Genomic DNA, 9,912 nt, shown 5'->3' with positions numbered 1-9,912 from the left:
ACCTGTGGTTAGAAGCATAGTTTCTTGTTAGTAAGACATATGGACTTAAATAAATTATGCTTTTGGGCACAATAAGCAAGCTAACATGCAGTACAATCTATATCTTCAACTCAATTTAAATATATACATTTTAATCGATAAATTTTAGCGCGTCCTCAATAAGCGCCGTTTTTGAAGAGTGCGCATGTGCATAAATGCCTAAGGGAACCCCAGAGTATGACGTAAGAGGAAACCTGCGATGAATCAAACATCAAATAAAGCTAAATGACAGGGAACAAAACATAGTAAATTAGTCATCAGGTGCCATGTTCAATACAGCAGCATCTCAGAAATCTCGAAATAATTAATTAGCAGAAGTTATTACTCCACCACATCCGTGTGATGTCATTAAAAACGGCCCTAAATTGTTGAACTAATGTGGTTCAAATGACGGATATGCGACCATGTTCGGGAAACAGTCGTGATTGGCTAGTTAGTTTCCACAACAATGCATTGTACTATGCTGGTTAATCAGTGAGTTACGTCGTTGTATGGGAAACGCACCCCAGTTCGGTTCTACAAAAGGCAGCAATGTCATTAGTCAGCTGTAGTTAGCTTAGTGTTGATTCAGTTGAATCAATGTTGCAAGATGTGATTCAGCTGCATTGCAGCTCCACAGACGACAATAGTTAAGTTTGATTCAATTCCAAGTTATTGTTCCTATCCAATGGTGTCAGTGTGGTCATATTGATAGATTTTCTAAAAGTTATGTGACTTTCAGACCCCAACTAAGGAAACCAGAAGGCAACAGTGGCAAGGAACCCAAACTCCATTGTGTAACAGAATGGAGAAAGAAACCTTGGGAGAAACCAGGCTCAGTTGGGGGATTAGTTCTCCTCTGGCATAAGCAAACAAACATGGTAATATGAGTTGTAGTCTGTTAAACACATTGAAATATGAAGGTAGAGCTGCCACTTTAGCCAGTAGTCAATGATTGGCTTATCAGTGGCCTTAAGCAAAATGAACATCCTTCTGGAAAAAACGGTCCCAGCTGGACCTGGCATGGTTGGCCATATGGATCTGTGCCAAGGGCTTGTTTTTGAGGTCTCCACTGACCGTGAAGGGCTGTGTTGAGGCTGTTTCTGGGTGCAGGTCCACCATATGGTCTGGATACTGATATGGACCCGATCTGGCTGGCTATGGTTTCCTCGGGATAAGGATGAAACAGAGAGTAATATAAGTGCAGGTGCCATTCTTCTTAACAAGTACATCGGATGTTATGGGAGGTTAAGTTTTATGCATTGGATACTGAGCATATGTCGTAATTTAGAGATATTTTTAAGATGGAAAAATGCAGATTTACAAATGTACTTAACTGAAGTCTAAAAAATCTCTTCTCTTCTACCCACCTGCTCCTCTTTCTCAGGTGAAAAAGTCTGGAGGTTTACAAATTACCGCCTTGACTATCGATACCCCAAACCACTAAAAAGAATCCCTGCCAATATTGACGCTGCTTTGTATTATGAGAAGAACAAGAACATTTTCTTCTTTAAGGTATAGTGATATTTAACATTACTGTACACAACATATGCTTAAGAGAAATAAAATCAAGAAAAAAATCATGAAAAATTCTTGAGCCCTCATGTGTGTACAAAGTTCTCTCTATATAAACAAACATTTCTGTTGATAAATATTTACCATTTTCTAGTTAAGTAAGTGGTTCTCAGCTCCAGTTGTGGGGACCCACAGCACTACACAACTTTTGCCTCTCTTATTTACTCATCTGATTAAAATCATCAGCTTCTTACCAAAGAGCTGCATGAACCAAACTTATACTGTGTCAGAAAGCGTGTACTACTTCACTACTCCTTATACTGTGTACTCCTTCACTAATCCCTATGTTGAAGTAAATGAAGTGAGCAAATATGTTAAAGAGCTGGAGCTGTATTTTCATTCAGATGTATATGCGCTCAGATATAACAATGTGCCCACAGCACCCTCAGATGACTGTTAATAGAATGACTAAATTACCTACAGATGATTGGCAAATATTTTTAAATCATATACCAAATTAAAATTTGTTCTGCATACAAGTCTTGGGAGTAAAAAAAAAAAGTAAATTCAGCGAATTAGAAAATGCTTGGAATTTTGGCTGATTTAATGCCTAAAAATAAACTTCTTCATAGAATTTCATTTATTTTGTTTTAAAATTTACCTTTATAATTCTATTTTAGGATGTTTTTAATCAAGTAATAATTTGTTAAAAAGTAAAAAAAAAACTAAAAAACTAGAGGCACTGAGAATTAATTTTATAAAAGCTAAAAACTGCACTTCTCATTCAAACTCGCTCTCTCTCACAATCTCTCTTTCTAGCTCATAAATCCTCTCCACATTGGATTATGGCAATGGTTCTCAATCCCGGTCCTGTTACCCTACCGCTTTGCACATTTTGTATATATCTCTTATCTGACACCCTAAACCCCCGTTAACACTGCCAGCGACACACTGCAACAAAGCAACATGATCCCATTCATTTTCTTTGGAGAGCTGGTGACTTCCAGTGACACAAGCAACAGTAGGCAACAGAATGTAGGCAGGTCATGGGATACGAGTCACACTACAAAGTTTATGCAACTGAGCCACAATTTTTGTGAGCAACAACCAATAGGAGTGAAGAATATGTCAGTTGTGCTCATATGTTACTGTCTCAAGTTCAAGCAAGACAGGACAGAGTTCAGAGTGATTTCACTGTTTTATAAGATTTTATTGTAATCACATACATCAATATAATAAAATGATGTGTGGAAAAGAAACTGTCGGCAGTCTTAGTGAGTTTGATTTATACATTGATAGTTTGTGTTGTTAATTATATGATGCAGTGAGCAGTTTAGCACTGCTGCAGTTTCACATGCATAATGTTGATTATTAGGAACAAGAAAATGTATTATTTGTCAAATTTGAATGATGTATTAGTAATTTTTGGCAGCACGAGAATTTGTTGATTGATTTGTTAATCTGGTTAATGGTTTAATGCACTGAGCACTGCTGTAGTTTATATAACAACACCATTCAATAGTAGAATGCTACTTTTAATTCTGAGTCTAATTAAAAGGATCCTAAAAGAACACAGCTGTGGGTGGTCTATAGTTGCAAACTATCTGGGTCTTCGAATCCAACAAGGGAAGACAAAGTGTGGTGGTAACCAGATGCATGCTTGCAAGGCAGTTACAGGCAATTCAGACAAGGGGGAATCATAGCCAAGCTGAGCACCACAGTGCTACTGTCCCCATCTCTGCAGCAGGACAGGTGGAGGAAGGTCAGTAGTCTTCCCATCAGAATCTGCACCAGCAGCAAGAGCATCCCCACAAAACATCAAGTAGGAAACCTTCAAGATAATCACCAGTCAAGCACACACAGAAGCCTGTGGAACCAGATAAATACACGTCTCAAACACCTGAGACAAGCAGAAAGAATCAGGAAATGCAGACAGCAGAGGAAGAAAGCAAGTGCTAGCTTCATTCAGGATCCCTTTAAGTGTGTTCTGGGATTGCTGGAGGAAAAAAGGTCTGGGACACTGCAGGCAACTGAGCTGGAGTTGGAGGAATACTGCAAAGAACTATAGAGCTGCATCAGCACCTGGGCAAAATGGCAAACCCTACAGGGTTTTCAAGAACTTCCCCAGGCTCCTGGAAAACCCAATCCATCCCACCCACATGAAGCATTGCGTCACCACCTTTATTCGAAAGGAAAAAGACTCCTGCAGCATCAGCCAATTCAGATGCATCATAAATGTTGAAGGGAAGAACTTCTTCTCTGTGGTGGCAAAACGCATCACCGCCTGCGTCTTAGTTAACAACTACACTGATAGCAGCTGTCAAAAGGCAGGCGTGACTGGGTTTTCTTGCGGTGTGGAACACTCTGCCATGATCTGGAAACAAATACAGACAGCCAAACGTAACAAATCAGACCTCCACGTAATTTGGCTGGATCTCGCAAATGCCTACGAGTCTGTTCCCCACCATCTAATTTTCTTCACGCTGAACTTCTTCCACATACCATCAAGTATCCAGAATTTAGTAGCAAACTACTTCAACAACTTTTATGTCTGCTACACAACCCAGGATACCTCGTTGGCATCAGCTACAAAAAGGCATAGTGATGGGTTGTTCAAGCTCTCCCATCCTTTTCACTTTTGCCTTTGAGATCATCCTAATAGGAGGAAGACAGATGGTTTGCAGAGTTATATTGCAGTCAGGCCAGCGGCTTCCAGCCATACAGAGCTACATGGATGTAGTCAGCACACTTTTTTAAAGGCAGCATGAAACAACAGGCTACTGTAAAGGCTCGATGAGCTGCTACAGTGGGCCCGTATGAAGATAAAACCTGCCAAGTCTCGCAGCCTATCAATCCGGAAAGGAGTGAGAAATGACAACATCTTCTCAGTCAATGGTCAGAGAAATCCCACTGTTGGCAGAACAACTTGTATAAAGTCTTGGGAAGCTCTATACTGCTGAGCTATCTGACAAGCACATGGCCATCTCTGTGATGTCTCATCTGACAGGTGAGTTGAGCAAAATCGACCAAAGCTTTCTCCCAGGAAAGTTTAAGGTTTGGTGTTACCAGTTCGCCCTTGAAATTGTGATATCACCTTGACAGCAGTTGAGAAGATGGACTGCAAAGCCAACAGCTACATCAGTAAATGGCTGGGCCTCCCACAATGCCTTCCCAACACTGTTTACAGCTGCCCCTGAAATCCATCTACCTGGGCTACAAGCAGGATAAGGTAAGGCACTTGTTTAGCTAAGAGACTCAAGGTTCTCTTAAGATACTCTAACTTCTAGGTTCACGTCTGCTCTGGACAAAAGTGGAATAGGTATTAGATCAGGCCATCAACCAGCTAAAACCTCAGGAGATCGTTGGGTGGCTGCAGACAGGCAGGGCCAGCCTTGGGTGGGGATCGGCTCGCAAGCTGTGCTCCAAAGACACAAAAAAGGTGAAACTTGGTGATTTCAGAAGTCTTTAAGATGGAGGAGACCTACAAGATCAAAGCAGTGAGTCAGGAATGCCAGGGCAGTTGGACAACCTGGGCGGCAGTCGTAGACAGAACAAACATGGGTAAACATGTGGAGAATACCCTAAGCAAGTTTGAGCTTCACTATCCGGGCCACGTATAACACCCTTCCCAGTCCTCCGAACCTACATTTGTGGTATGGTTTAGAGGAGTCCTGCCAAATTTGTAACTCCAAGAACCCAAGTTTGCCGCACATATTATCTGCCTGCAAAGCAGCATTGACTCAAGGCCAATGGTACCAAGACCAGCTCCTGTGCAAGCTGGCCAAAATCTTGGAGGTATGCAGACTGGAGGCAAACAGGGCTAGTCTGGCAACACCACAGCAGCTGGTCCAGTTTGTCAGGCAAGGAGGTATGGCCCACAGTAGCAAAACAAGGTCATGGTCCCTCCTCTCACCCAGAGGTAAGTGGAGCATGAGCGTTGACCTTGAATGCCAGCTGATGTTTCCTCATGAGATCACCATAACCTCGCTTCGGCCAGACATTGTGCTCTGGTCCACTTCTACTATGTTCGTCATCTTGGCAGAACTGACTGTGCTATGAGAATAAGGAATGGAGGCTGCCTTTGAGAGGAATATGAAAGGTATGCAGCACTATCAGCTGCATGCTCACAAGCTGGGTAGATGGCATTAACATTTCCGGAAGAAGTTTGGTGCAGGGACTTCACTGGAGCATCCAACCTGTTTCATGAAATGCCTTGTCCAAACTGAAGAAGGCCCTCAAAGATCTGGCAGAGGAGGCAGAACAGGGGAGCTTTTGGCTCTAGCTCCAGATGAAAGACAAGATGTGGGCAAAAATTGATCTTAGGGCCTTTCTGCAGGGCACAGTAGAGAGACGTCCCTGCTGCTGCCGCTCCACCTCAAGATGTTTCAGGATTAAAGGAGTAAAACATCAGTGAAACACTACGCACCTGCACATTTATGGCTATAGACTGATGCATAATATGTATGAGCATGACATCACCGTTTTCACAAATTTGCATTTCTGTACTTTACATGGAGATGATAATGGTACTGTTTTCAAAATCTTGCACTTTGAAACCAGTTTTCTAAAGTTTTCAGGCCCCCAAAACACAATTGTCATGTAAATGAACAGCCAAAATGCATACAAACTTTTTCATGGTATGTGTAGTTGAAAATTATGTTTAAATGTACCCTCAGCTAGTTCATGGAACTCTATCCTAATGAACTGATGATCTGAATCAGCTGTGCTAGGTAAGAGAGACATACAAAATATGCAGAGCAGTGGGGTACCAGGACCAAAATTGAGAACCACTGGATTATCGTAAATAGTTCTTTGGCGAGTGTACATCAGATGTTCGGAGTAAAACATCAGTGAAACACTACGCACCTGCACATTTATGGCTATAGACTGATGCATAATATGTATGAGCATGACATCACCGTTTTCACAAATTTGCATTTCTGTACTTTACATGGAGATGATAATGGTACTGTTTTCAAAATCTTGCACTTTGAAACCAGTTTTCTAAAGTTTTCAGGCCCCCAAAACACCATTGTCATGTAAATGAACAGCCAAAATGCATACAAACTTTTTCATGGTATTTGTAGTTGAAAATGATGTTTAAATGTACCCTCAGCTAGTTCATGGAACTCTATCCTAATGAACTGATGATCTGAATCAGCTGTGGTAGGTAAGAGAGACATACAAAATATGCAGAGCAGTGGGGTACCAGGACCAAAATTGAGAACCACTGGATTATCGTAAATAGTTCTTTGGCGAGTGTACATCAGATGTTCGCTCTAAATCCTTAATCAGATTTTGATCAACTACAAAATGCCCAACATTTGATATACAGTAATGCACTCTATAGAAAGAGATTTCAAACACAGCTTTGATTTGTCAGATAAGGGAGACATACAAAATGTATGGTTGCTTTGGGCCACCAGGACAGAAGTTGAGAACCACTGTATTAAAGGGGTGATGAAATGCTTTTTTTTTCTTCAATTATAATGTTTCCTTGTGTGTGTGCTGTGAGACATTACTGTGAACACCCACTGCTATGACTGGCTAACATCAATGGATATGAAATAAGCATCACATGTGGATTGCTCTCGAAAACTTGCATTTTTATTAGAACGTCCACTGATTAGTTAATACTAATGGTGAAGTGTTGATTATAGCATTCGATTTAGAACTACTCCCGTTGCTCAAAGGTTGCAGCACTGCACTGTAGCCGAATGCAGTCATGTACATGATGCAGTGATTTCCTTATTGCAATGTGATTTCTGCTCTCACAAAAACTTTTATCATAACTAACACAGTGAAAACACAATGTAAATGAGAGTCTCTTTGTCAAAGGCAGTGTAAACGGTGTAATTTATTGTAATAGTTTAATAATATTATGAGTTTTGATGAAAATGCAGAAATCAAGTCACTGATAGACTCTCGCTGATCTTGAATTGACTGCTTTAATGATTATAAAGAGAATGCTCTTTATATATGAGCTTGGTTTCTGTATATAAAATTATCACAATATAGATAACAGATGCTACTAACAGCGTGAAGTTGATGGTTTAATCACTGGTTTGATTCGCTAATGCATAAATAGCAAACTAAACCACAAAACCAAATTTGCGACAAAGAACATCTGTACATGAGCCCTTACACAGATCACAGGTCATGATGGTCATGAAATGCAATTTCCGTTTTTTATATTATGATTACATTCTCAAGGTTAATTTATAAAGTTTTGCACCAAAAAGGTCTTTATTTACCTAACAGCAGTATTGTGATTGATGGAAAGACATGAGTTGTTGAGAACATACCTCCTTGATTACATGTTACAGGGCGTGTCGATGAGAATTGTGATGTCACAGTTCTCCCCATTTTAAATCTGGGCATTTCAGAAGGGTAGAAAAATTCATATTTTAAAACTGGGGGGATAGTTCTGAGTTTTAAAACTTGCTGTGTTTTTATTTTAGAGAAACCTCTTATATGCATAAATATAAAGAACATTTTGTGTACTTTATATGACAAGTGAATCGATTGACAGTCATTATATCATTTTAATTTAATTAAAAATATATAGTTTTTCATGCTGCTAAGCGGAACAATGCGAAGTTGTCACGAAACAGAAAAATTACACAAAACAGAGTCCTTATATTATTAATTTATCACAGATCAGGCTTTAGAATGAACATTAACAAGTTGGTCAAGTACATTTTTCAGTAAAAGTGTGTTCATTTGGAGCTTGTTTCCATTTGTGACTAGTTTACATAAGAATCCACAATGAAATGTCCTGAGCAAAAAAATTATGCCCTAATGACTCGATCAGGCACTTTGAATAAACACTTTTCACTCTCCAGAATCCTTCATAATGTTTGCAGAGACAATATTCTGCGCAATAAGAACTGAACAACATACTTAGCAGGTATCTACATTTATTTTTATTCCAAGTGATCCTGTTTTAGTATCTCTCTCTTTTCTTTTCTTCTTATCTCCTAACTAACATGCGCCAGTGGGCGGGCCAAAGGGATGATGATGAAGAAGTAGGTTTTGTGCAGGAAGTCTTGCGCTGATGTGCTCATCATAAAGACAAGGAAGTCCAAAATGAGTCATTTTGGTAGTTTGGTTTCAATAAAAGCTGTTTTGGATTAACAAGGAAGTGTTGATTTCTAAAACCTACAGTGTATTTTTATAGTACGATGAACTTGATATGTCAAAAGATCAAGGAAAGTTTTATTTTCTAATTCATGACCACTTTAAATCATTGATTGAATTTTTTTCAGGGCTCAGGCTATTGGCAGTGGGATGAAATGGTTTATAATGACCTCAGCATTTATCCCAAACCCATTTCCCATCTGTTTATTGGCATCCCATCAAATCCTGATGCAGCTTTCACATGGACCAATGGGAAGATGTATTTCTTCAAAGGTGACAAGTACTGGCGCTTAAATGAGCAATTAATAGTTGATTCTGGATACCCACTCAGCAAGCGTGTCCGCTGGATGAGGTGCAACTAATTTGCAACGTTTCCCTTTAAACTCAGTGAACATTTTACGCTACACTATGTAACTTTTTGCCCTCAGCTTCACACTATCCACAGCCAAAGCTACTTATCTCTGTAACACGCATGGGTGAATGGCATGTGTATGCAATTTCCAGTAAATTCAATTCAAATGCACCTCTAAAATACAAATCATGTTTGTGTGTGTGTTGTACTCCAAAAAATGTGAGTGTATGCCATAATTGCATACTCATGCATTTCAAAAGCATTCTGCTGTATAGATATTGGTATGGATATTTAAACTAACAAATTAGCTAATCAGTTGTACTCACTAAAAATTGTACTGTATGTCCAAAAGAAGCCAAGGAAGTGTTGATTTCTAAAACCTACAGTGTATTTTTATAGTACGATGAACTTGATATGTCAAAAGATCAAGGAAAGTTTTATTTTCTAATTCATGACCACTTTAAATCATTGATTGAATTTTTTTCAGGGCTCAGGCTATTGGCAGTGGGATGAAATGGTTTATAATGACCTCAGCATTTATCCCAAACCCATTTCCCATCTGTTTATTGGCATCCCATCAAATCCTGATGCAGCTTTCACATGGACCAATGGGAAGATGTATTTCTTCAAAGGTGACAAGTACTGGCGCTTAAATGAGCAATTAATAGTTGATTCTGGATACCCACTCAGCAAGCGTGTCCGCTGGATGAGGTGCAACTAATTTGCAACGTTTCCCTTTAAACTCAGTGAACATTTTACGCTACACTATGTAACTTTTTGCTCTCAGCTTCACACTATCCACAGCCAAAGCTACTTATCTCTGTAACACGCATGGGTGAATGGCATGTGTATGCAATTTCCAGTAAATTCAATTCAAATGCACCTCT

At 39.6% G+C, this 9,912-nt stretch overlaps 1 protein-coding gene across 1 annotated transcript in view; it reads left to right on the top strand.

Annotated features, from left to right (window-relative positions):
* mmp19 (matrix metallopeptidase 19) overlaps nt 1–9,181 on the top strand; it is a 16,566-nt gene extending 7,385 nt beyond the window's left edge. The window contains exons 8-9 of the mRNA XM_016523301.1: nt 1,406–1,533; nt 8,802–9,181. Of these exons, the coding sequence (XP_016378787.1) occupies nt 1,406–1,533; nt 8,802–9,035 (362 nt within the window). The 3' untranslated portion in view covers nt 9,036–9,181. The remainder of the gene's footprint in view (nt 1–1,405; nt 1,534–8,801) is intronic.
* The last annotated feature ends 731 nt before the right edge of the window (nt 9,182–9,912 follow it).

This window comes from Sinocyclocheilus rhinocerous, unplaced genomic scaffold, assembly GCF_001515625.1.
Source record: "Sinocyclocheilus rhinocerous isolate Xijiao unplaced genomic scaffold, SAMN03320098_v1.1 scaffold2285, whole genome shotgun sequence".
NCBI classification, from domain to species: Eukaryota; Metazoa; Chordata; class Actinopteri; order Cypriniformes; family Cyprinidae; genus Sinocyclocheilus; species Sinocyclocheilus rhinocerous.
This window is presented reverse-complemented; position numbering and strand designations above follow the sequence as displayed.